The 26,629-nt window shown below is 40.6% G+C and overlaps 6 protein-coding genes and 3 long non-coding RNA genes across 12 annotated transcripts; 4 read left to right on the plus strand and 5 right to left on the minus strand.

Moving 5' to 3' along the window:
• The first annotated feature begins 2,842 nt into the window (after positions 1–2,842).
• On the plus strand, positions 2,843–5,552 carry LOC109703851 (subtilisin-like protease SBT1.7). The gene has a single exon (XM_020224576.1). The coding sequence runs from the start codon at positions 3,102–3,104 to the stop codon at positions 5,415–5,417; it is 2,316 nt and encodes a 771-aa protein (XP_020080165.1). The 5' UTR covers positions 2,843–3,101; the 3' UTR covers positions 5,418–5,552.
• Positions 5,553–6,137: 585 nt separating this feature from the next.
• Positions 6,138–7,584, minus strand: LOC109703859. Its single transcript, XR_002214044.1, has 2 exons — positions 7,295–7,584; positions 6,138–6,587 (listed from the first exon to the last, which is right to left on the minus strand). It is a non-coding gene; the product is annotated as an uncharacterized LOC109703859 (long non-coding RNA).
• On the plus strand, positions 6,371–7,919 carry LOC109703854. 2 transcript variants are annotated; one of them, XM_020224580.1, is made up of 4 exons: positions 6,371–6,601; positions 6,718–6,804; positions 7,036–7,118; positions 7,581–7,919. In XM_020224580.1, the coding sequence occupies exons 1-4, from the start codon at positions 6,392–6,394 to the stop codon at positions 7,603–7,605; spliced, it is 405 nt and encodes a 134-aa protein (XP_020080169.1). In that variant the 5' UTR covers positions 6,371–6,391; the 3' UTR covers positions 7,606–7,919. The 2 variants fall into 2 exon arrangements, with proteins under 2 accessions (XP_020080169.1, XP_020080170.1); XM_020224581.1 differs by lacking the exon at positions 7,036–7,118.
• A 174-nt stretch (positions 7,920–8,093) lies between these two features.
• Positions 8,094–8,944, minus strand: LOC109703857. The gene is made up of 2 exons (XR_002214042.1): positions 8,764–8,944; positions 8,094–8,562 (listed from the first exon to the last, which is right to left on the minus strand). It is a non-coding gene; the product is annotated as an uncharacterized LOC109703857 (long non-coding RNA).
• A 1,822-nt stretch (positions 8,945–10,766) lies between these two features.
• On the plus strand, positions 10,767–13,642 carry LOC109703852 (subtilisin-like protease SBT1.7). The gene has a single exon (XM_020224577.1). The coding sequence runs from the start codon at positions 11,030–11,032 to the stop codon at positions 13,346–13,348; it is 2,319 nt and encodes a 772-aa protein (XP_020080166.1). The 5' UTR covers positions 10,767–11,029; the 3' UTR covers positions 13,349–13,642.
• A 190-nt stretch (positions 13,643–13,832) lies between these two features.
• On the minus strand, positions 13,833–15,277 carry LOC109703858. Its single transcript, XR_002214043.1, has 2 exons — positions 14,990–15,277; positions 13,833–14,282 (listed from the first exon to the last, which is right to left on the minus strand). It is a non-coding gene; the product is annotated as an uncharacterized LOC109703858 (long non-coding RNA).
• On the plus strand, positions 14,054–15,614 carry LOC109703856. 2 transcript variants are annotated; one of them, XM_020224582.1, is made up of 4 exons: positions 14,054–14,296; positions 14,413–14,499; positions 14,731–14,813; positions 15,276–15,614. In XM_020224582.1, the coding sequence occupies exons 1-4, from the start codon at positions 14,087–14,089 to the stop codon at positions 15,298–15,300; spliced, it is 405 nt and encodes a 134-aa protein (XP_020080171.1). In that variant the 5' UTR covers positions 14,054–14,086; the 3' UTR covers positions 15,301–15,614. The 2 variants fall into 2 exon arrangements, with proteins under 2 accessions (XP_020080171.1, XP_020080172.1); XM_020224583.1 differs by lacking the exon at positions 14,731–14,813 and having other exon boundaries at positions 14,059–14,296.
• Positions 15,615–17,520: 1,906 nt separating this feature from the next.
• Positions 17,521–21,553, minus strand: LOC109703853 (uncharacterized protein At2g38710-like). 2 transcript variants are annotated; one of them, XM_020224578.1, is made up of 5 exons: positions 21,266–21,553; positions 20,000–20,146; positions 18,992–19,106; positions 18,370–18,463; positions 17,521–18,011 (listed from the first exon to the last, which is right to left on the minus strand). In XM_020224578.1, the coding sequence occupies exons 1-5, from the start codon at positions 21,367–21,369 to the stop codon at positions 17,791–17,793; spliced, it is 681 nt and encodes a 226-aa protein (XP_020080167.1). In that variant the 5' UTR covers positions 21,370–21,553; the 3' UTR covers positions 17,521–17,790. The 2 variants fall into 2 exon arrangements, with proteins under 2 accessions (XP_020080167.1, XP_020080168.1); XM_020224579.1 differs by having other exon boundaries at positions 20,000–20,119; positions 21,266–21,551.
• Positions 21,554–22,450: 897 nt separating this feature from the next.
• LOC109703860 (uncharacterized sugar kinase slr0537-like) lies at positions 22,451–25,933 on the minus strand. The gene is made up of 5 exons (XM_020224585.1): positions 25,453–25,933; positions 24,642–24,904; positions 23,783–23,900; positions 23,390–23,598; positions 22,451–23,117 (listed from the first exon to the last, which is right to left on the minus strand). The coding sequence occupies exons 1-5, from the start codon at positions 25,840–25,842 to the stop codon at positions 22,664–22,666; spliced, it is 1,434 nt and encodes a 477-aa protein (XP_020080174.1). The 5' UTR covers positions 25,843–25,933; the 3' UTR covers positions 22,451–22,663.
• Positions 25,934–26,629: the final 696 nt, after the last annotated feature.

The raw sequence follows: 26,629 nt of genomic DNA on the forward strand, positions 1-26,629 counted from the left end.
ATGAGCTGGTAATGCTAGTCTCTTCATTTTTGTAGTAGCATGTGAAATTTGGCATGCTTCTCTCTTAGCTGAATGTGCAGTATTCCATCTCCAGATCTACTCTCTTTTATTTCTGAAGCACAACACTTCAACGTGAGGTATGTGTGGCTCTTCTTTCTTTCTCTTTTACTCTTTCCATCTGCAAAGGCATTTCTGTGTCTACAGTAGAGTAGGAAAGCAAAAAAGGAAAAAAAAATTAAATAGTTTTTGCCTTATTTCCTTTTTTCATATGCATCATTATTGGCATTATTCCTCTTTGGTGCTTGCTTAACTTGTTTCTCATTTCACCATAGTAAAAGTAAAGCATCTTGCAGATTGAGGCACAATGAAGGAGAAATGGTAAATAGTATCTTCTATTCTTTTTAGTATTGAATAATTCATAATCAACTTCATTTATCTTCCTTCTAAGCTATCTTGTAGACATTTAGGAAATTATTTGTGTTTAGATATTTGAGAAAAATGACTTTAACTGCCATCTGATGAAAAGTAAATTCAGGTATTATATGTAAATGTTACGAAGGATAGGTGTGAAGATGAAATTTGCTAGGTGGGTTTTTCAGTCGGGTCCAATTTGCTTAGACCCAAAATATTTGTTTGGTTGTAACACTATTTGGCTCAGCTATCCCTTTAGGTTGAAGCCTTAGAGAGCTTTAGAACAGCATATGTATTAACTTCATCGCATCCTGCAAGATAATAAGATGACTTGTGTCTTTTACGTTGAAAGTTGATTTATAGTTTTTGACAATAAGATAGCCACTTAGGCCAAAGTCGGAATAAGTTATCCAAGGATTGCTTATTCAGTATAAGGATTTTCTAAAATGATTGTAAAAAAGAAGTTTGGTTTTTTGCTTCTTAAAAGATTTTGATATTCACGATCTGGCAGAATAACATATTTTACTTGTAAGGTGATATATTTTATCTGAAAAAATAGTTTGAAGGCCGAATAAGTATTCAATTCGAGACATTTGATCATACTCCTTATTTACCAAATGTACAATCTTCTCAAGTAAATCATGAAATTATTCCTTTGATGGAGAGCATTGTGTTAAAAGTAATAGCAGGGAAGATGTTTTAGATTTCTTTTCATATGAGACTGAGCAAGTGTTCTCATGTAAAGAGAAAGATGTGGCGGATTCTGCAATTCAACAAAATGTGACAGCAATGGGGGACTCCTAACATGATATTTGCTACAGACCCGTGCCATTTTCCATTGTGAGACCTTTTTTAGGATTCTACTCTGCTGACTCCTTGATGCATAATGTGATCTATAAAGTTTTCTTTTGATTAACTTGGAGAGCTGCAGCTTTTTAGGTTTAACTTCAAAGCTCACTCTTTTGGGTTCATCAATTTGCACCCTGTGAAGGTTTTTTTTGCATCCTCTGCATTCATTGCCATCTGATTAATTATGATTTTTGTGGAATTTGCATTAAGGTATACTCGTACAATCATTATTATCTTAGATCAAGAGAAATGGCCTTAACTTCTGAAGTCTTACTTGTTAGAGGCTGAACCGAACTCTACTCCAAATACAGTACCTACCCTTCAATTCTTAGATTAGGTTTCTTGGTTACACTTTTCTATAATGCCAAAAATTTTCTGTTCTACCTTATTTTAAACAAGCCAAGTCGAAGTAGAATATGATTCATAGTGTGGTAGAGAAAGAAAAAATAGTAAGAGATAGTGATGACATTAAGTGGTCCTAAAATGAGTTCATTTACCAGGAGTTACTATGTTGTTATGTGGTGCACTTGCTTGATAAATTGATCACTTTATGTATCTATGCTTTGTTGCGAGCCTGCTAAACAAATTGATCAAATGTTAGAAAATGCAGAGAATCTTTTAAGATACGGCTATTAAACCAACTTATTTACTTAAAAATTTATTTAAAAATTCGGTCTTTTTGAAGCTTCTATAGAACTGTTATTTGTATAGTGTTATAGAACTGTTGTTTGTATAGAGTTTGAATAGTTTCTAATAGGTATCTACTGAAGCATCCTCTCCTCCGTCTTGTCATGTGATGTAGCTGTAGAACTGTTTCTTGACTATTGTAAGTTGACGGTGGAAATATACTTAAATAATATTTATTTAAGAGAAGGCCATTTTAAGAAAGAAAAAGTTAACTTTAATCATTTAACTAATGGAGAGGGTGTATTTCCAAACTATGCACTATGGAGAAACATGTTTCATGACTAAAATTTTGTAGCAGTAATGCACTTTACAGTGATACTATGCATTAAAAAAAGTTTGAAAAAAGAATATCATGCATATAGGTGATTGTAATTAGTATAACTGGGGAGATTTTCCAGATTTTCCTGTGCGTATAGGCAAGTGCACGGGAACTTTGGCGTTAGCACGTCTTCTATAAAAGGGTGAATAAGCTGGTGCATCTATTATTGCGTTCAACCAAAAGCCCGTATTGCTATTGTTATTGTATTGCAGGTATAAATGTATGTAGTTCAAAAGCACTCGACTTGGAACTAGGAAGAAGAAAACACTTCTGGGTCTTTGGATTCACCTAGCACGATTAGAGAGAGAAAGAGTTCACTTATTGCATTTTATAATTGATATAAGTGTGCCGCATGGCATCCTTACTACGGATCATTATTTTTTTGAGAGAAAGACAGCACGATACTTACTTCATTCATTAGATAAATAAATTTAACTATATAGAGTGAGACTGCTAAGACCTTGAAAAAGACGAAAAAAATAAGAGTAAAAAGAACTAAAAAGAAATATTAGAGTAAAAGTAAAAACAAAACGTCAAATCGAAGGGTATAGCAAACACTGATGTCACTCGGTTCTATAAAAATCTGTCCACTTTTTTGCCAACACTCCAAATACTACGGATCATTATTAGATATCTAAAATGTAACCTGTTTGCTATAATTAATCAAATTATATCTTGCAAAGATTTGTCCATAGTTAATTTGTCCACTATTTGGTCTTTGTTACATCTTGATGCCCTCGGAAAGAATAATGATGCAGATGATTATTTTTCCTATTTAAGGTCCACTTGCCTCTCCTCTTTGCAAGCACATTCTATTGCCTTGCTAGTTGCTACCATGGATATTGTACATTCGGTCTTCTACTTGCTTATTTCTTTTTCCTTCTTCCTATCCAATCCAACTCTTCTCTTGGTTCACTCCCAACTACAGCCCATTTCTAATGACACCCAAATGCAGGTCTATATTGTTCATGTACAAAAGCCTGACAGCACGAGCTTCCGTCGGTTCAAGGATCGGAAAGAGTGGTACGCGTCCTTCTTGCCCAACACCACCCTCGACTCCGGCAAGCCGCGCATGATCTATGCATACCGCCGCGCGATCAGAGGCTTCGCGGCGTGGCTCACCGCTCAGGAAGCAGAAGCCATGAAATCCATGGATGGCGTTCTCGTAGCCTACTCCGACTTCGAGTATGATGCTCAAACCACCTACACCCCGCAGTTCCTAGGACTAAACGCATGGGAGGACGGCATTTGGTATGACTCTCAATACGGAGCGGGGCAAATTATTGGGGTCATCGACACCGGATTTAAGCCTGGTCATCCTTCCTTCAGGGATACCGATGTAAATCCGCCGCCTGGGACGTGGAACGGAAGCTGCTACTGGAAACAATCCGTGTGCAACAATAAGCTCATCGGTGCAGTGGGATACAGGTTTGGGCGCACCGTCTCACCTGAGGACAATAACGGTCATGGAACCCACACGGCGAGCACAGCTGCGGGGAATTTTGTGGATGATGCCCACGTACTTGGCATGGCACGCGGCACGGCCTCAGGGACGGCACCTAAAGCTCATCTAGCAATCTATAAGGTGTTACACAACACCAAAACTGCTACTGGTACAGTGGCCAAAGCGTTTGCTAGCGACACTTTGAGGGGTATCGATGAAGCGATACGCAATCACGTGAACGTGCTATCCATGTCCCTCGGGACGGTGACGCATCAGCTGCATGCGAATCCTATTGCCATAGCATCATACGCAGCAATCACCGAAGGGATTGTCCCTGTGGCCTGTGCTATGAACGAAGGGCCCTATAAAAGCATCATAGCGAACGATGCGCCGTGGATACTTACCGTCGGAGCAAGCACTACGGACAGGAGGATAAGGGCCATTGTCAAGCTCGGAAATGGTATGGAGTTCTTCGGCGAAACAGCATACCAGCCAGAGGGATTCAATTCGACTCAGCTACCGTTGGTTTATCCGGGGGTGCTACAGACGCAAAAGACCTTGAATTGCAAGAAGGGCTCCATGGACACTTTCGATGTTAAAGGGAAGATCGTGTTGTGCGGGGTTGGACATATTTCAAACATCGAAAAGGGTGAGGTCGTTAAGGCAGCGGGCGGTGCCGCGATGATACTAATGAACCAGCCGTGGAATGGGAACACGACGTACGCCGAACCCCACGTCATCCCGACGGCCCACGTGAGCTTCAGCGATGCGTGGAAGATCCTCACGTACTTCAACTCCATGCCCGATGTAACGGCAGCAATCATCTTCAACGGCACACAATACGGCGCTCGACCGTCACCCTCAGTGGCTTTCTTCTCGTCGCGCGGCCCTAGCCTCATGAATGGCAACATCATCAAGCCGGACGTCATTGCACCGGGCGTCAACGTTCTAGCCGCTTGGCCATTCGAGGTAGGGCCTAAACCTGACCAGCACCTTCAGCCCACAACTCACACATTCAACTTCGATTCGGGAACGTCGATGGCGACCCCTCACGTGGCCGGCATTGTGGCAATGTTAAAGAATAACCATCCTGATTGGTCTCCTGCTGCCATTAAGTCGGCGATCATGACTACCGCTTACATGGTCGACGCCGATGGGAATCCTATCGGCGATGATTCCAAGCCCGCGGGGACCCCAGCAAGTGCATATGCCATGGGCTCGGGCCACGTCGACCCGTTGGCGGCCAACGACCCGGGCCTCGTCTATGACCTTCATTACTATGATTATATCCATTACCTCTGCGGCATGGGCTTCACTGACGCACAAGTCGGAGCCATCGGTCGCGGTTCGGTGCAGTGTTCTAAGGTCCGGGCGATCAGCCCGGAACAGCTGAACTATCCTTCTATGGCGGTGTACCTAAGTGCTAGTACGACCCAGGTGACGGTCGACCGAACGGTGACGAATGTCGGGGACGCCGTTTCGACCTACGAGGTGAAGTACGACGAACCGGAAGGAGTGAGAGTTGAAGTTACGCCTGATACGCTGCAATTCTCCCGAGCCGGGCAGATGAAGGATTTTCAAGTGACATTAAGCGTCGAGCCCGGGAGCCCAACAGTTAGGATGGCGGGGCAAGTTTTTGAGGGGCAAATGGCGTGGGTCTCCGGAAAGTACTACGTAAGGAGTCCTATTGCCGTCACAATCCAGTGAAACACGGTATTACTTCTCGAGTCCCATGTGCAAAACAACGTACTAGTTCTTTCCCCGGCGTGTAAAAAAGAAAACATAATATAAAATAAATAAAAAACATGTTTGTCTACCAAAAGGCTCTACTTCGTGGAAACTAAGATTCTTCTTCTTTTTTCTTGTTTGTTTTTGTTTTTTTCTTTTTTTTTTCTTTTTTTATTATTATTATTATGGTGTCTGATCAGATGAAGCAATCGGACTGAGCCCAGTTTGAGTGGAGTGTGCACTCCGAGAAACCAACTACAATCCATTCCTCGTGGGTCAACAGAGCAAAATTATTGCCTAAAAATAGCCGTACAAGTAAATAAAAGGTCAAAAAAGTATGGGAACAAAAGTAGTGAAAACCAAAGATTCTCGAATTACGCCCATATTCTACCAAGCGCGACAAAAGTTAAACATTTTTCAAGTATCCTATACAAAACCAGCAAATACAACTAGAAATTCTTGTTTTTAAACTTTCGAATATTTGAAATTGAGTGAATTTTCTGAAATAAAGTAGAGGCATTATCAAGTTCATCTATGGTCTCATCAATTTAATAATTTTAATTATTTTTTAGCAAATAAAATTAGGACAGTTAATGGCTAATATCTAGATGAGCTATTAATTGTTTTTTTTTTGGAAAAAAAACATTAGCTAAATTAATTAGAACAACTAAAAGAAATTAGAAATTAGTGAGGCGTTCATTCCGAAAAAGTGGAGGCGCCTATTTTATAGATGAGTGGGGGGCCTGCAAACAATTATATATCTTAATTAATTAACAACTATCCTGACCGGACTCCAAATAAATTAAAAAGAAATAACGAAATGATCGCATCCAAAACCCTGCGATAACACACCAGTAAAAGAACATTTGTATGCTCAACCTTTTCAACAACCCCTAATATAAAAATATCCAGAAGAAATTAAGATATCAAATAGAACCTATTATTTTAGTAACATGACCTCTCACTTACCTTCCCCCCCCAGGAGCATGACGACCGTGGAAGAAGAGAAGGATAGCAAGAAGAATAGTGTAAAGATAGAGGAGGCCAAAGAAGAAGGGGATGATTCCGACGATGATTGTTACGAGATCGATCCCATCGACTTCGCCCGCATACTCACCTTGAAAGTCTCTGATGAAGTTGTTCTTGTTTCTGAGAAGGAACCAGTAAGAAATCAATCTCTACCCCCTTAATTCTACCACCATAATCAAAGTTTTAAAACTAAAGGGCGATTCGATACTTAAAACCCGATTGAATTATATGATGTTGATCACTACAATAGGTTGCACTGAGGGACTTCCCCCATCCAAGGCACCTGTGTGCGAATTTCCCCTTCAACACTTCTCCCCATGAGAGTTACTGCAGCCAGGTTCCTTTTTTTTTTTTTTTTTCTTTTGAAGTGTTTCTTGATCAAATTTCTCATCTTATTTGTTCACTGGTATGGTTTGTATTATGTGAAAATTTTGTCACAGAGGTAATGAAATAGAAAGGTACTATCACCTTGTATGATACAATATTGGATACCCCAACTCCCTGGGGGGGGGGGCACGTTATGGTTAGAAACTTAAACATTTTAAGTTCCTGTAGCCTACTATGCCTGGAAATCAGGCTAACTTGGGGAGGCAATCTAAATTCTAAACTTGCTGCACTTTTTATGACAATGAATCATCCATTGATATCATGGTAAGTTTACTACTATAATCCTTTGCCCTTTGGACTCATCTAATATGTTTAATAAAGGAAACATACAGGACATATGAACATTGCATGCTTGCATTTGCTTTATGAAGAAAAAGGGGACTAAAATACAAAGATTTTGCCATAGCCACATAAAGTTGAAGGAATAAAGCTCGACGTACCTTAGAATATGCTCCAAAATAAACTGCTTGCTTGCTTGCGGATAACGCCAGTTATCCTCTCATAAATTGCACACTGGACAGCATCTTCAGTACATTTTGGTGTACTGATAAAAAAAAATGCTCAAAATAGAGGACTTATGAATACCCTGAATTCATCATGATTTTAGATATCGTAAGACATTGCAAAGCATGCTTCCGAAAGTTAAATGAGAATTGTACATACTTGATTCACGGGTACCCTTCAGAAGTCTCAGCAACATCTGACAGTTGTTTATGTCTGATGCAGTGTTTTTGTTACGTCTGCGAAGTAGCTGCTCCCTGTAAGCAGTGGGAAGGAACAGATGGGCATTGCAATGTATCGAAGAAGTAATAAAGGAGATTTTAGAAGACTTGGTAAGGACTTCCCGGAGAGGGCAGAATTTTAAGTCTGCTGATATATAGAACCCTTGCTCTGTTCCAAGAGGATTTGTGGGATATCTTAAGAAAGTTAAATGTTTTGGCGGTTTATTGCTAAAGGCTCTTTCATACCAGGAACTGATAAATACCATCACGAGTTGATGAGGAATCAGTGGAATTTAACTTCTTTCAAATTAATTAAGACATAAACACGGGCATATCACAAGTACGTCCGACCCCACGAAACTATTATACTTGGGATTCTCGCTATTCGTAGAATTTTTTCCAAGTGAAATTTCTCTCTGTTCTATCATGCATGCTTGGCGGTCTCGCAGGGCACTGTCTCAACACTATTCCTTCAACCAAAGATTACGAAGAGGGGGAAGGAAAAAAAATCGAGATGTTTAAAGTAACTTTTATCTATTCCAGTTAAGCAAACTACGGTTTTGGCCAAGTGCATAGTGCTGCAAAACTAGGCAACAACCTTACTAGCTAGAATATCTTTCCTTAACAAAAGAGAAGAGCATATCTAACACGACTAAAATCAAACACAGAGACTGGATTTCTACAATTACATTGTTCCCGAATAATTTCATAAAATTAACACAAGGACAATATTAGCACATTGGCACCGACTTCGCTTACACATTCAAATGATCAACTGCAGAAAAATTACAGCAACACAAACATAATACAAAACAGACTAGCTAACTTTGTGGAAGTATTAAGTAACGGAGATAATCAATCAAGTATCATCATCATAAGAGGCATGGAAGTCCGTAGAACAACCTGGGGCATCTGGATCCTCGGCGCCGCAGCAGTCGTAGAACTTGGCAGCATAAGGCGGATCATCCGGTCCAAGCTCGTAGTACCTTCGATCAACAAGAATAAAAGAATCGGGATGGATCTATTTAATCCATCGATTTGAACAGGTTGGCTTAACTATTGGCTTAACTATTCAGATTAAGAAAAAGAAGACGAGAGAGAGAGAGAGAGAGAGAGAGAGAGAGAGAGAGAGAGAGAGATCGATCGTAGTGTGGTTAGTGTTTAGGGTTTAGGGATTAGTTGGTGACCTCTTCTGGTCGTCGTGGCGTCGGCAAACGAAGAAGGATGGGTGGAAACTGCAGGAGGAGGGCGTGTTTTCGGAGGGATCGAAGCGGCGCTTGCATCGCCGACACAGCTTCTCCACCGCAGCAGCAACCACCACGACCTCCCCTGCTTCCGACATCTTCTTTCTTTCTTCCTTTCTTTCTTTCTTTCCTCGCTCGTCGCCCGCCCATCTTTCCCCCAACTCGCTCTCCCCCTCCCTCTCCGCCCCTTGTCTTCTCTGATCCCCGAGCCACGCGTCGTCACGAGGCCCATATATATAGATAAGGCCGGCTTCTTGGGCCGGCCCATTGTGACGCGGGTGCCAGCGGATCGGACGGTTCAGAAAGTTTAGGTCAGGCCCGCTCCCCGATCAAACTAAACTGAAAACTCGCAGGGATTGCGATTGCGGAGTCATGAGCTTTTGAAAAGAACTTCCTTGGTTGGGATTGTAGAAAAATTATGTTACGTGAAGTTAGAAAATGCGATTAAAAATTATGATGTTTATTTTCGTACGTAATATTACATTCCGCATATCGCGATTAGTCGGTTAAGATATATTTTTTACGGTTCTATCGGAGAACGCAAAAGTATATTCCTATATATTTTTATCCCATCTTTATTTTATCTAATAGCATTAAATAACTTTGGACGTTCCTATAGAAAATAGGATTAGAGTAGGAACTGGTGACCTACCTAGAGAAAATAGGACTAGAGGTTGAACTGGCTTTTTGGCATTCAGTTTATTCTTGTTTAAGTATTTTAGTTTTAGGAACAAAGCAGTGGAACACCCAAATATCATCTCAAGTAAAAGTAACTACCAGACAACAGAAAATTACGGCAGGGACATTAAGGACTTCACCTTCATGAGCAGCAATCTCAGACAGATAAGTTGCATTGTGCCTTGTGTTTTCACTCGGGTCAGTGAATTCAATGATTAAGCCGTACTTTCCAATCTGCATGTCAGAACAAAAAATTTACTCAAATAGAAACTTTTATAACTAAAAATTCTTAAACAACATATGGAACTAAAATAATGACATAGAACACCTGAAATAAAGACATAGAACAGACAAGTAAAGCAGAACCTGTTAATTGACAAGATAATAAGTAATTCTTAGTGCATCTTTGTTGGAAGAAGAATTTGAGGAACACTTGTAATTAAAATAGCATATTATTCAGGGGTTGATTATGTAGATCATGACATACTAATAATTCCTATATATTTAAGGCCTATTAGTTGGTAAAAGATATACTTTCTCATTTGACAATCATTTTGTAGTTTGATCCTCAGCTTGCCTCTTTGCTGTACCAGATGGGGTGTTTAACTTGCCTCTCACAAATAAATTACTCATACAAAGTTTCACATCTATTCCTACAAAGTTTTTTTTTTTTGAGAGATTATTCCTACAAAGTTTGAACTATAAAATTTGTATAATCTTGATAGTCAAATACATTTCTCTAACATTTAAAAGTATGCAAAATTTTATTCGTGCAGGTTGACTATTGTAAGTTCACGCACGGTGGAAATATACTTAAAAATAATTTTTATTTAAGAGTAGGCCATTTTGAAAAAGAAAAAGTTAACTTTAAACATTCAACTAATGGAGAGGATGCATTTCCAAACTATGCACTATGGAGAAACATATTTCAAGACTAAAATTTTGGAGGAGTAATTATGTATTCAACTACTTTACAGTTTACAGTGATAATAATATGCATGAAAAAAAAATTTGAAAAAAGAATATCATATAAGTGATTGTAATAATTAGTAGTATAACTGGGAGATTTTCCAAATTTCCCTGTACGTATTGGCATGTGCATGGGAACTTCGGCATTGGCACCTCTTCTATGAAAAGGTGAATAAGCTGGTGTATCTATTATTGCGTTCAACAAAACGCCCGTATTGCCATTTGCAGCTATACATGTATGTAGTTCAAAAAGCACTTGATTTGGAACTAGGTAGAAGAAAACACTTCTGGGTCTTTGGATTCGTCTAGCACGATTAGAGAGAAGGAGAGAGAGTTCACTTATTGCATTTCATAATTCATATAAGTGCACCGCATGGCATCACTTACTACGGATCATTATTAGTTATCCATAATGTAACCTGTTTTCCATAATTAATCAAATTATTTCTCGCAACGATTTGTCCGTGCAAGGTTGTTTCTTGCGAACATTTGGAAAGGATCCTATTTAAGGACCATATGCCTCTCCTCTTTGCAAGCACACCTTCTCTATTGCGTTGCTACCATGGAAATTTTACACTCAATCTTCTACTTGCTTATTTCTTTTTCCTTCTTCCTATCCAATCCAACTCTTCTCTTGGTTCACTGCCAAATAAAGCCCATTTCAAATGACACCCAAATGCAGGTCTATATTGTTCATGTACAAAAGCCTGACAGCACGAGCTTCCGTCGGTTCAAGGATCGGAAAGAGTGGTACGCGTCCTTCTTGCCCAACACCACCCTCGACTCCGGCAAGCCGCGCATGGTCTACGCGTACCGCCAAGCGATCAGCGGCTTCGCAGCGTGGCTCACCTCTCAAGAAGTAGAAGCCATGAAATCTACGGATGGCGTTCTCGTAGCCTACCCCGACAGCGAGTATGATGCTCAAACCACCTACACCCCGGAGTTCCTAGGACTAAACGCATGGGAGGACGGCGTTTGGTACGACTCTCAATACGGGGCGGGGCAAATCATCGGGGTTATCGACACCGGATTTAAGCCCGGTCATCCTTCCTTCAGGGATACTGATGTAAATCCGCCGCCAGAGACGTGGAACGGAAGCTGCTACTGGAAACATTCCGTGTGCAACAACAAGCTCATCGGTGCAGTGGGATACAAGCATGGGCGCACCGTCTCACCTGAAGACAAGAACGGTCATGGAACCCACACAGCGAGCACAGCTGCGGGGAATTTCGTGGATGATGCTCACGTACTCGGCATGGCACGCGGCACGGCGTCAGGGACGGCACCTAAAGCTCATCTAGCAATCTATAAGGTGCTACACATCACCAAAACTGCGAGTACTGGTACGGTTGTCAAAGCGCTTGTTAGTGACACATTGAGGGGCATCGACGAAGCGATCCGGAATCACGTAAATGTGCTATCCATGTCCCTCGGGTTGGAGAAGCAACGGCTGCATGCGGACTCTATTGCCATAGGATCATACGCAGCAATCACCAAAGGGATCGTCCCGGTGGCCGCTGCCGCAAATGCAGGCCCCTTCGCGAGTGTCATAGCGAATGATGCGCCGTGGATACTTACCGTCGGAGCAAGCACTACAGACAGGAGGATAAGGGCCATTGTCAAGCTCGGAAACGGTATGGAGCTCTTCGGCGAAACAGCATACCAGCCGGAGGGATTCAACTCGACTCAGCTACCGTTGGTTTATCCAGGGGTGCGAAAGACGCAAAAGACCTTGAATTGCTTGAACGGCTCCATGGACACTTTCGATGTTAAAGGGAAAATCGTGTTGTGCGGGGTTGGACATATTACAAACATCGAAAAGGGTGAGATCGTTAAGGCGGCAGGCGGTGCGGCGATGATACTAATGAACCAGCCGTGGAATGGGAACACGACGTTCTCCGAACCCCACGTCATCCCGACGGCCCATGTGAGCTTCAGCGATGCGTGGAAGATCATCACGTACTTCAACTCCACGCCTAACGGAACAGCAGCAATCACCTTCAACGGCACACAATACGGCGTTCAACCATCACCCTCGGTGGCTTACTTCTCGTCTCGCGGCCCTAGCCTCATGAACGGCAACATCATCAAGCCGGACGTCATCGCACCGGGCGTCAACATTCTAGCCGCTTGGCCGTTCGAGGTAGGACCTAAACCCAACCACACCCTTCCGCCCACAACTCACACATTCAACTTCGAATCGGGAACGTCGATGGCGACCCCTCACGTGGCCGGCATTGTGGCAATGTTAAAGAATAACCATCCTGATTGGTCTCCCGCCGCCATTAAGTCGGCAATAATGACTACAGCTTACACAGTCGACGTCAATGGGAAGCCTATCGGCGACGATTCCAAGCCCACGGGGACCCCAGCTAGTGCATACGCCATGGGCTCGGGCCACGTCGACCCGACGGCGGCCAACGATCCAGGCCTAGTCTATGACCTTCACCATCAAGATTATATCCATTACCTCTGCGGCATGGGCTTCACCGACAAACAAGTCGAAGCCATCGGCCGCGGTAAGGTGCAGTGTTCTAAGGTCCGCGCGATCAGCCCGGAACAGCTGAACTATCCTTCTATTGCCGTGTACCTAAGTGCTAATACGACCGAGGTGACGGTCAACCGAACGGTGACGAATGTCGGGGACGCCGTCACGACCTATGAGGTGAAGTACGACGAACCGGAAGGAGTGAGAGTCGAAGTTATGCCTGATATGCTGGAATTCTCGCGTGCCGGGCAGATGAAGGATTTTCGAGTCAAGTTGAGCATCAAGCCGGGGAGCCCAACAGTTAGGATGGCAGGGGAAGTTGTCGAGGGGCAAATGGCGTGGTCCTCCGGAAAGTACTACGTAAGGAGTCCTATTGTCGTCACAATGCAGTGAAACACGATAATAGTTTCGAGTCCCACGTGCAAAACAACATATATATTAGTTCTTTCCCAGGCATGACCAAAAAAAAAAAAAAGGAAGATAATAAATAAAACAAAATAAATAAAAACATGTTGTCTACCGAGAAGCTCTACAGTGTGGAAACTAAGATTCTTTATCTTCTCCCTGTTTGTTTTTACCCTTTTTTTTTTTTTTATGGCAATGTGGTGAAAACAAATCCGCCTATTTAGGCTGCTCTTGTTTTTAAACTTTCGAATATTTGAAATTGAGTGAATTTTCTGAAATAAAGTAGAGGCATTATCAAGTTCATCTATGGTCTCATCAATTTAATAATTTTAATTATTTTTTAGCAAATAAAATTAGGACAGTTAATGGCTAATATCTAGATGAGCTATTAATTGTTTTTTTTTTGGAAAAAAAAACATTAGCTAAATTAATTAGAACAACTAAAAGAAATTAGAAATTAGTGAGGCGTTCATTCCGAAAAAGTGGAGGCGCCTATTTTATAGATGAGTGGGGGGCCTGCAAACAATTATATATCTTAATTAATTAACAACTATCCTGACCGGACTCCAAATAAATTAAAAAGAAATAACGAAATGATCGCATCCAAAACCCTGCGATAACACACCAGTAAAAGAACATTTGTATGCTCAACCTTTTCAACAACCCCTAATATAAAAATATCCAGAAGAAATTAAGATATCAAATAGAACCTATTATTTTAGTAACATGACCTCTCACTTACCTTCCCCCCCCAGGAGCATGACGACCGTGGAAGAAGAGAAGGATAGCAAGAAGAATAGTGTAAAGATAGAGGAGGCCAAAGAAGAAGGGGATGATTCCGACGATGATTGTTACGAGATCGATCCCATCGACTTCGCCCGCATACTCACCTTGAAAGTCTCTGATGAAGTTGTTCTTGTTTCTGAGAAGGAACCAGTAAGAAATCAATCTCTACCCCCTTAATTCTACCACCATAATCAAAGTTTTAAAACTAAAGGGCGATTCGATACTTAAAACCCGATTGAATTATATGATGTTGATCACTACAATAGGTTGCACTGAGGGACTTCCCCCATCCAAGGCACCTGTGTGCGAATTTCCCCTTCAACACTTCTCCCCATGAGAGTTACTGCAGCCAGGTTCCTTTTTTTTTTTTTTTTTCTTTTGAAGTGTTTCTTGATCAAATTTCTCATCTTATTTGTTCACTGGTATGGTTTGTATTATGTGAAAATTTTGTCACAGAGGTAATGAAATAGAAAGGTACTATCACCTTGTATGATACAATATTGGATACCCCAACTCCCTGGGGGGGGGGGCACGTTATGGTTAGAAACTTAAACATTTTAAGTTCCTGTAGCCTACTATGCCTGGAAATCAGGCTAACTTGGGGAGGCAATCTAAATTCTAAACTTGCTGCACTTTTTATGACAATGAATCATCCATTGATATCATGGTAAGTTTACTACTATAATCCTTTGCCCTTTGGACTCATCTAATATGTTTAATAAAGGAAACATACAGGACATATGAACATTGCATGCTTGCATTTGCTTTATGAAGAAAAAGGGGACTAAAATACAAAGATTTTGCCATAGCCACATAAAGTTGAAGGAATAAAGCTCGACGTACCTTAGAATATGCTCCAAAATAAACTGCTTGCTTGCTTGCGGATAACGCCAGTTATCCTCTCATAAATTGCACACTGGACAGCATCTTCAGTACATTTTGGTGTACTGATAAAAAAAAATGCTCAAAATAGAGGACTTATGAATACCCTGAATTCATCATGATTTTAGATATCGTAAGACATTGCAAAGCATGCTTCCGAAAGTTAAATGAGAATTGTACATACTTGATTCACGGGTACCCTTCAGAAGTCTCAGCAACATCTGACAGTTGTTTATGTCTGATGCAGTGTTTTTGTTACGTCTGCGAAGTAGCTGCTCCCTGTAAGCAGTGGGAAGGAACAGATGGGCATTGCAATGTATCGAAGAAGTAATAAAGGAGATTTTAGAAGACTTGGTAAGGACTTCCCGGAGAGGGCAGAATTTTAAGTCTGCTGATATATAGAACCCTTGCTCTGTTCCAAGAGGATTTGTGGGATATCTTAAGAAAGTTAAATGTTTTGGCGGTTTATTGCTAAAGGCTCTTTCATACCAGGAACTGATAAATACCATCACGAGTTGATGAGGAATCAGTGGAATTTAACTTCTTTCAAATTAATTAAGACATAAACACGGGCATATCACAAGTACGTCCGACCCCACGAAACTATTATACTTGGGATTCTCGCTATTCGTAGAATTTTTTCCAAGTGAAATTTCTCTCTGTTCTATCATGCATGCTTGGCGGTCTCGCAGGGCACTGTCTCAACACTATTCCTTCAACCAAAGATTACGAAGAGGGGGAAGGAAAAAAAATCGAGATGTTTAAAGTAACTTTTATCTATTCCAGTTAAGCAAACTACGGTTTTGGCCAAGTGCATAGTGCTGCAAAACTAGGCAACAACCTTACTAGCTAGAATATCTTTCCTTAACAAAAGAGAAGAGCATATCTAACACGACTAAAATCAAACACAGAGACTGGATTTCTACAATTACATTGTTCCCGAATAATTTCATAAAATTAACACAAGGACAATATTAGCACATTGGCACCGACTTCGCTTACACATTCAAATGATCAACTGCAGAAAAATTACAGCAACACAAACATAATACAAAACAGACTAGCTAACTTTGTGGAAGTATTAAGTAACGGAGATAATCAATCAAGTATCATCATCATAAGAGGCATGGAAGTCCGTAGAACAACCTGGGGCATCTGGATCCTCGGCGCCGCAGCAGTCGTAGAACTTGGCAGCATAAGGCGGATCATCCGGTCCAAGCTCGTAGTACCTTCGATCAACAAGAATAAAAGAATCGGGATGGATCTATTTAATCCATCGATTTGAACAGGTTGGCTTAACTATTGGCTTAACTATTCAGATTAAGAAAAAGAAGACGAGAGAGAGAGAGAGAGAGAGAGAGAGAGAGAGAGAGAGAGAGAGAGATCGATCGTAGTGTGGTTAGTGTTTAGGGTTTAGGGATTAGTTGGTGACCTCTTCTGGTCGTCGTGGCGTCGGCAAACGAAGAAGGATGGGTGGAAACTGCAGGAGGAGGGCGTGTTTTCGGAGGGATCGAAGCGGCGCTTGCATCGCCGACACAGCTTCTCCACCGCAGCAGCAACCACCACGACCTCCCCTGCTTCCGACATCTTCTTTCTTTCTTCCTTTCTTTCTTTCTTTCTTGAGCTCTCCCTCGCCCTCCCTCTCTGTCTCTCTCTCTCTCTCTCTCTCTCTCTCTCTCCCGGCCCCTTCTCTTCCCTCCCTCCGTGCCTCGCGGCGTTACGAGGCCCATATATATAGATAGAGACACACGTACAAAGAACGTGTCTTTTTGGGCAGGCCCATCATGCGGCGGGTTCGGGAGGATCCGACGGGTTCATAACTTGGAAATTGATCGGATTAGGTCGGGCCCGCTCGGACCCACCCCGGGACTAAGATTGGTTGATACCAAACTAAACTTCACAGGTGCTGGCCTGCCCCTTTATTGTGGTCATGAGCTTCGCAAATAACTTCCTTGGACCTTGTTCTTTAGCATGTTATTATATCGATTTAATACACCACAAATCTTGTTGAACTTGCTCAACAGTCAACAGCTATTGTGAAAAGGCTACAGAGGACTCTCTGCTCTTCCGGCTCAAATACTCATTTCAACTCTCACCTAGTTTAGGGGTAAAAAAATAAAAAAGCACTCACCTAGTTTAGTAGCAGGTTCTCTAGTTACAAATGGAAACGAAATGAAAATGATGATCTTTACCCGAGAAGCGTCATGCTGAATACTAGAGAGGTTTCCCCTGTTATTGTTAGCATCACCAAAGTATATCAGAGGAAGGGAGCTCCAAATGCTTTCAGAATTTTAGGATATCCAAACTAGGCATGCATTATAGCGATCATCAGTTAACAAGACTATAACCTACTATCCTGCACATAAAAAGGCATATCAAGGCACAGTGTTAACTGTTGAGTTAGTAGTCATGCAATTGCATTGAGAACGTGCTCGGCTTGTCCGGCGCAGCTGTGAACTATAATACTATGGAAATTCTAAAATTACAAATACTTAGAGAAAACACGTAAATCTTAAATAAGATAAAGATATCTTAAGTTGATACAGCATAACGGAACTGATTTATCCCTAACATCACAATCTAATGGTGGAACTTGCCACCTTCCCATTCTTCAGTCCCTTAAGTAGTCCATAAACATTAAATGATAGCAGATAAATGAGCATATGTGGTGGAATTAAAAACAAATTCTCACCACACAGCTGCTTCTTAATGGAATCAATATCACCAAAACAGCTTCAACAAATAAAGCTGATCCAGGTGAATCAATGGTTGGGTTTGAACCCGTTAGTAATCGGAGCCCCGTTAACTGTGGGGGCTGCACCTCTCGTGCCCTTCACATATGAGGCATACTCACCGTAGTGCATCGTAAATAATGTGCTCTGATAGCGTGTAACACGAAGATTCTTCCTTAGTGGCTCGTTGATGGTGCCATTATAACCTGCCTTCCTCATCAACGAGTCGATTGTTTCTACCTTCGTCCAACCTAGTAGAGAGTAATAGGCACGAACTAATAAGATTTGAATTTGTTAAAAATATTAAAAAAAAAATTATATCTGAAGAATCAAAATCTGCAAGCAAAGTATTGTAAGGGAGCTAAGTAAAAATAGTGAAATCAGTTAGAAACCATTTCTATCTTCTGGTTTCCATCTCAACATTCAAGTTTTTCTAATTTTTCACGGTTCTATGACTCCACAACCAACACCAGGGTATCACATCCTCTGGGTCAGATAAGTGGGAACTATAAATAACTTGGACCTTCCTATAGAAAATAGGAATAAAGGCCGAACTGGTGACCTTGCTATAGAAAATAGGACTTTTTGGCATCCAGTTAAGGACTTCACCTTCGTGAGCAGCAACCTCAGGCAAGTAAGTGGCACTGTGCCTTGTGTTTTTACTAGGGTCAGTGAATTCAATGATTAAACCATGCTTTCCAATCTGCATGATAGAACATAAATTTTAGTTAAACGAAAGCCTTTGTAACTAAAAGTTCTTAAACAACAGGTGGGACTAAAATAAAGACGGAGAACAGACAAGCAAAGTAGAACCTATTAATTGGCAAGACAACAAGCAATTCTTAGTGTATATTTTGTGAAAGAAGAATTTGGGGAACACTTAATTAAATTGCATATTACTTGGGGTTGATCATATAGATCATAACATACTAGTAATTCCTACTGAAGGCCTATTAATTAGCAAAATATATACTTTCTCATTTGACAATCATCTAGTAGTTTGTTTGACCCTCAGCTTGTCCCTTTTCTATACCAGCTAGGTGTTTAACTTGTCTCCCACAAATAAATAACTCATACAAGTGGCCGATAATAAGCCATCTAGAATCAATCGTCCAGGCTATGGCACAAAATCCCATTTTGATATGTTAGAAGAACAAGACGATTTACTTACCCATGCAGGATTTATAAAAGAAAAAGAATACAGCTGAAAACACTAAGAATAGCAGCAAACCTCCCATTCAAGGTAGTCCTGAGCAGTTTCGTAGTTGGTTAGTACGGACACCGTGCATTCCAAATAGGGTAACTCTTTAGCTTGTATAGGGGAAAAGCGGCGGTCTCTCAGAGCACTATAAAAATAGAAGTTAGTACATTCTTACTAGAACAGATTATTTGCACATAAAAAGTAGTAATGACAGGCAAGTGATGTTGTAACACAAGCTAGCACATAGGAATTGAGTTAGCAGGCACACTAGCTTCTTTTTACAAGTGAGAAGCTTCCTTCTATAATTAGAAGAGGGGATTACTCGGATCATAATTCATCAATACAGAAAAGGACATAAATGTAAGACTGAGAGATGAAATATAATATTTAATCACTAAGAAGCTGCTGACAGTCCACCATGATAAAAGTGAACAGCCATATGAACAAGAAGTTAAGGAATGTCTACTTCAGAATTTAGAATGCGCAATAGAGAGAAAATTAAAGAGGTTTCCTACTGTCCAACTCTCCAAAACATCATGGCCAACCACATTCCACATTACTCACATGTCACATGTGTTTGTACTTAATCTACATTGTTTTCACTTCAGTTGAAAGGTGTTAGGTTATCCTCGGAAGATCCAGAACACAGGCGAACTCCTTGTTTAGAGCTTTCTCAGGCTTTGAACACTGTTGTGAACTTCCAACCTTGCCATAAAAGCAAAAACTGAAAAGAAAATAGCTCACTATATTCAAAAAATTCATATCATATTTATGGCATTAGACATATATAACACAATAATAATTAACTGATTTCCCTTGACAAAAGAAGGTCATAAGCTACAACGATTTTCACCTGTCTTAAGAGAAAAGAACAAATAATAATCCTGTATTTAACAAATCATAAATAAGAAATAGTAAGCAAGTAATCGGAAACCAAGAAACTTTCATATTTTTAGATACAGAATCAGCCATATTAATATTTATAACATTTCAACAAAATATTCTGAGCATAAGTGTACCACACAAGAAAAAACCTACCTAGCTAATGCATAATCCTTAAAACCATTGATCAAGCCACGGGCCTCCAAAGATCCTATGCATCCTCGTAGGCGCGGTTCTGAACCATTGAGTGCTTTCTTCCATGTGACAAATAATGGGCTGCAATCAGAAATTTCTTCAAACTGACTTGACAAAAAAAAAAAAAACAAATATTCTAATAGCCAAGGATTTCAAAACTATAATTGTACAAAATAGAAACATTAATTACCCTAACAAACAAGCGATGCAAGGTTAAAATCCTTGAGCATAAACTCTCAATCATATACGTACGAAAAGTCTCCAACAAACAGTGAGCGGAATATGTGGGCATATAGTAAATACAGAAGTTGTTTGCAACCTACAAACATGTGTACAACAAAGAACCTCAACAAAATCTGAAATTTATATAAAATTTCACCAATCGCAAACATAATATTTCATTAAAAAGGTTTAACAGGATTAAGAAATATGTAGCATCTGCTCAAATACAACGATGCTCTGTTTCTTATTTATTCCTTGAGCATGTGACAGCATTTGAGAACAATAAGTCGGCTCGGAATCTAAAGCACTATTAGTTAGTAGTACAAAAGACTCCATTAACACGAAGGAAGAACCTTGAAAGCAAGACATTATTAATGGAAAAGAGAATGATTTGAGCATTAAGATTGAGTGAACAAGATGAATAATGATTGGTACAAAAGTAACTACATAAGAACATTCAAACATGGATTTGATTCTGCGCATGCCGAAATGATGAAAAGCAAGCTCAGGCAGAAATGGCCTTTCTTCACTTGACATGACAACATTGGCACATGTTCATGACTAATTGACTCACAGTCTCAAAAGATGAAACATTGAACTTGAGATGAATAGACTATAGGAAGAAGATTAAAAGTAAAAGCATTACTTGAAAATTATACTTTTGACTCGATCTAAGTTAAAATCTTTGAACAATCCTAGTTGTACTACTCGGTAAATTAAGTATCCCCAGTAAATATAGGATGTTTCGAGTAATGAAACTCTCTTTTTGTACGATGTCAATGTTTTATCAATATATTATCCATTATGCATATTAAAAAGAACCTCTTTTTTTTGACAGAATCAACGCTCAATAAGCAACACTTAAACAATCGAAGAAGCAAAGTATCGATAGAACCAAAATAAAGAGAAAAACAACTATCCCCAAATCACACCGATTCCCACACGATCACATCATAAGAAAACTAGCATTCGATCGAATCTTAAATTTAGCGGGGCGATCCTTACTGGTGGCCTTCTTCGAAGTCCGGGGGAGGCGGCAGCTCCTTGTTGTAGTGGGCGACGAGGGTGTCGAAGCAGTAGACCACCATTTCGCGGTTCGCCGACACCATTTTGGAGATCGCTTGCGACGCAGCGGGATCGACGGGGATCGAACGCGAGCTCCGGGGGAAAGGCGATCGCCGAGGGATCGTATCGGACTCCGGCCCCCTCTCCTCTTCTTCTTCTTCTTCTTGCTCTAGGGTTTCAGAGGAGGCGAAGAAGAGGGCGAAATGGAGGAAGGAGCTCTCGATCGGAGCTTAGGATTAATATATAGGGAGGGGTGAGTTGTACGTTTCGGGATGATTGGGAGGCGAAGGGAAAGTGACACGGTGACGTCGAAATTTGGAACATTTACGCGGGGTGAGGATCGGGTGTGAGCGTGGAAGCTAAAGAATCGTGCCACGTGGCGCCAAGTTATTGGACGGAATCGGTGTATCGTGTGCATGATGCGATAGCAAAAAGATTAGAAAAGTGAGAGAAATTAGCGTCGTAGTGGATTAGAGCGGTGCTATGGACCTACCACACCCGAAAAGGAAGAAGCCCAATTACGAAATAGAGGGGACCCACCCGACCTGTTCGTTGGAGAGAGCTAAACAATCCTCCGAACGGCGGCGCATGCGGACGCCTGAGATCCACCGTCCAATAATTTCTGCTATCGGATGAGCACCGTTGATCTTCGGGCTGCGACAGTGTGCGGTGGACTAGTCGGACGGTGGATTCCTTACCCACCACCCACCACCCGATCAGGATCCAATAAAGATCCAACACCCATTTGATCCAACTCAGCGTAGGCAATCTAGTTTTCTCATTAATGATAGCAAACAAATTCCAGAAGCTGATAGAACAGGAGTTACCAACAACAACACCACCACCACCAAAAAAAAAGAAAAAAAGAAAAAAAAAAAGAGCAAAGAACACAGAGCATCGTAGCCGTTGGGCCTTCGTAATATATTTCGAAAATGCGTCTCATGTTCCATTGAAAACATAAATTTATCGACATACAACTCTAATTGAAAAGTTGCAAGAGATACTGGTGAAATTATAGAATCATCCGAAATTTCCGACTAATTAGAATATTACAATTACCAAAAGTTAAAAGATTTTATCATTGTCATACTAAATGAAAATCACAGATAATCTATTAACAAGATAAGTTGAAATCAAACTTGTTATTCCTAATGTAAGATACACCATATAAATGAAGTGAAATACTCAGTAAACTATGAATAAAGGGACCGCTCCACTAAACTTTAAATTAGAATATGTCCCCGACGAATTCTTATAGCAGTACAATATATACAGATTCTAGCGCACAACATGAATTGGATTCAATTAAAAATCATTTCCCCTTTGTCCTAACAAAAATCATAGGCTGGAAATATGATCTGATTCCATATCCGAGCAAACATTTAAGCTATCAAGATGAAACGCAAATGACTCGGCCAATCCATAAGCATCTTGAACCCTAAGTCGCGTCCCCTGCTGGCCCACCACAACCGCCGCCACCCGAGAGGCGAGCATCCCCATTCCCTTCAAATCCGAGGCCCCTCTGAGAATACCATACAGCATACCTGAGGCATAAGCATCGCCGGCACCACAAGTGTCTACAGGTATACAAGGAGAAGGAGGAATGTATATGGCTTCGCCTTTCACTCCTATATAGGATCCTTGCGGCCCGTCCGTGACAGAGACCAAAGGTATGAAATGGCTCAAGTATCGAGCCGCTGACATGGGGCTTTCTGTCGATGTCAAGTCGCAGAAGGCCCTTGCTTCGTTCGTGTTGGCAAATAAAATGTCTGCATAGTTTCCTATAATTTCCCTGTAGATATTCAAGATAGGCATAATATCAAATATCTAGTTGTTTTGTCTCAGTATGCTAAATAGAAGACCTGTTCGGGTGGAGGTGCCCGAAGAAGCACTAGAGTTCTCTACAGAACAGAAGCAGAAGCTGAAAATGTAGACTTTTGCTTGTAGGACTTAAAGGCTCATTTCAGCGCCCTGCCACAGCAAGAGCTCCAGACTATTTGTTAGCCACATGTCTAGCTTCTTGAAGCTTTTGCTTTCAAGAGTGAAGTAAATTTCGAGGCTTACCGGAAGTGGTCATAGCATCTCTTGATACATGATATATCAGACGCTGTGACAGCAATTAGGGCCCCATTCCTGTGAGCGTCTTGGCAGGCTTTCTTGATAGTTTCGATTGTGTGAGGGAGTTCGAATAGATAACCTTCTATGACAAGTACATTTGTTTTAGAGATTATGCTAGCCAAGTATGGATCATAGTCGATAGTAGACGATGTTCCCTGTAAAATATAGAGGAAAGCATTAGATATCACCTAAAGATATCGTCTAGTTTAAAAGTAAACTATTTGCATCTATTCAGTCACTTAAGGCAGCTAACTAGATTAGAAATTTGCCTAGAGACACAAAACTAGTAAAAGATTGAGATTAAACTCAAAGTACAATGTTAATAGAAAAGGAACTAACCTGATATGCAAGCATAGTACGTTGAGCATCCGGAGTAGTGAGAACTATAACCGTTCCAGTAGTTCCGTCTTTGACGGGTTTAGAAAGGAAATGTACATTTGCGCGGCGAAGCTTAGATCTGAAAATTGGGAGACATAGTTTATCAGTCAAACTCATGTTCTCGTTCAATATCCCATCATCCCATCAGCTTCTAGTAGATAGGTAATTCGAATCACTCGAGCAGTTTTAAATTTGAAGTCCCAAAAAAGAAGTTGGTTGATTGCCATTCCATGGTTTTCAATTATAAGTCAAAAATCACTTAATGTGAAGAATCCAAATGTCATTTTGTTAAGAAAAAGGCATGTGATGAGACATAACAAATATATACTTGACAATATTCACCTTAGGTCTGCAGTTCAGGGATCTGCAATCTACAAGCAACAATATGAACTGTCACAGACATATTAATTAGCGATGAAAACTTGAAAGGAGTATGATTGTAAGAAAGATAAGATTTATAAGATTTTAATTACTTAGTTTATAACTGTTTCATCGCCTGGAGAAACACAAACTCAAAGAGCAACATGAAACAAAATCTAAGGCTCCTCCTAGTATGACAAACAAATTTCGGAGATCCTTAATAAGAGTGTTAGATGTTCCAGGCGTATTGATGGACTGCACAAAAAGAAGAAGAAGTGATGATACAGGTCCTCGATAGAAACTCGTGGTATTATTATAGTCAACTGAATGGTCCGAAAGAGGAAAGCTAATACTCCAAACTTTCATATCATGTCATATCATATTATAGAAACTTTCAAGACTTCAACAACAAAAATACTTAGCAAGCATATCCAAATAGGAAAATTGAATATATCGTTACCTGTAGAAACCACCCAGTGGGTCACTGCCGACACTGCCTGCCATGGCTACACGTAAGTCAGGGCCGCTGAATGATCGGCTACCTAGTCTGGCCAAAGCTACCAACGTATTAGAAAGAGATCCTCCGGCTGCAGCCTTGTAGCTGCAGCCATCCATGGCCCGCAAAACTCGGCCCCTCTCCTCGTGATTGACCACTTTTCTTGTGCCCTTCTCCATGCCCACTCTCTTCAAGAACTCGTCGTCGACCACGCCGGAAAAGTCAACCTAATAAAGCACGAGAGGATTTCGAAGGTTTTAGTCAATTTAGCTATGTGGTTCAGAATTTAGCAGGCTAGCTAGAAAGAACAAAATTCAATTGAAATGAATCTGTTATTCTTTTTTTTTTTTTTATTTAACTACAAGTGAATATTCAGAACCGGCCCTACAAAGCAACAAAATTGCTGTGTCCAACTCAAGAAGCGCAACAACAATTGCAAGAGAGTGCTAGCGCGGCGGCTTAACATGCAAAATCTAATCTCTACCATTAGAACACGTAAACAAATTGATTTCAGTTAATAGCTCTGATCTATACATCACTAGATAGAGCAATCGGATACACATATAAGATGCATCATCACACCTCAAAACTAAAATTTCACGACAACTTGAAACCGAGCAATTCCCACGAACAACAGAATAGTTTCTTTTCCCCTTTAAAAAAAAAGGGGGCAATTTTTAAGCCAAAAATGCAACAAAGACACCTTTTTAGCAAACCCAATAAGGTAATCAGAAGAGAAACACGCAAAGGAATAAGCATGAGGAGAAGCGGATACCATGGCTTGTCCGAGACCCAACACGTCCCATCTCTCCGGCGCCGCAGAGGCCATCATCTCCGCCTTTTCCTCCTCCTCCTCCATCACCACCCCATCTTGCTCCTCCTCTCCCTCGCTCTCGCTCCCCGTCCCACCTTCTCCCAAGAGGCAAAGAGCCCTCGTCGAAGACCCACGGCTAGGGCCATCGGAAACCCTAGAATCCCCCCCGCAACGGCTCCCGATTCCGAGCCCTCGCTTCCCTCCGCTCAGGAAGCAACTCGCGCGGAGACGAAGAAGCGGGGAGGGGGCGAGAGAGAGGGCGTACTTAGGGGAGGAGAGGGAGCTGGAGAGAGGAGGGAGGAGATAAGAGGGAAGAGCCATGAGCGTTGTGCGTTTCAGAGAGAGCTCCATTGCGGACGAAGAGGGGGGAGCCTCGCGCCTCGTGGAGATGGGTCTACCACAAACGAGGGTACTCGTGGGACTGGAGTTTAAGAAAAAATAAAAATTAATCACAACTTTCCTTGTGACCGGTGGTGCACCAGGTATATACTGTTAATATAAAAATTTATAAAATATAAAATATGCACGAGGTAGATACCGTTAACAAAAAATTTATAAAAATAAAATATCAGCCTAGTGGAAAAAAATAATAAATATAATAATTTATATTATAATTAAATATTAAAAAAAATAAAATTATAGTAAAAAAATTTAATCATTTTAATAAAACTATTCAAACATTATTCAAAAAAAATCGTATATCATATAAATAGATAATTAAAATTATTTCTATAACATAATAATTAAATGAGGAAAAAAAAATGTAGGCCTCATTTCTTCTCCAAATTAAGAGGAAGTGTATACGTAAAATTTAGCCATGAAAATTAATGAATAGGTATATAGATGTGTATATGTAGAATTTAGTCATGAAAATTAATGAATAGGTAGAGATATAGATAATAAAATCTCTCTCGGTTTAGGATGTTGTTACCCAATAAAACCTATAACTGGCTATGAATATTTTGATTTTTTTTTTCTACAGGTCAATTGAAGGGAAAAAATATTTCTATTAATAGTAACTTTAAATAAAAAGAATTGTCAATATAAAACTTTTTTGTTAAGATAGTTTTATTTAATTGGACGACTTTGTTGTAACTTTTCGGCTTTAGGAAACTGTATGTTCCTTTAACATGCAACA

Source organism: Ananas comosus, unplaced genomic scaffold (genome assembly GCF_001540865.1).
Source record: "Ananas comosus cultivar F153 unplaced genomic scaffold, ASM154086v1, whole genome shotgun sequence".
Lineage (NCBI taxonomy): Eukaryota > Viridiplantae > Streptophyta > Magnoliopsida > Poales > Bromeliaceae > Ananas > Ananas comosus.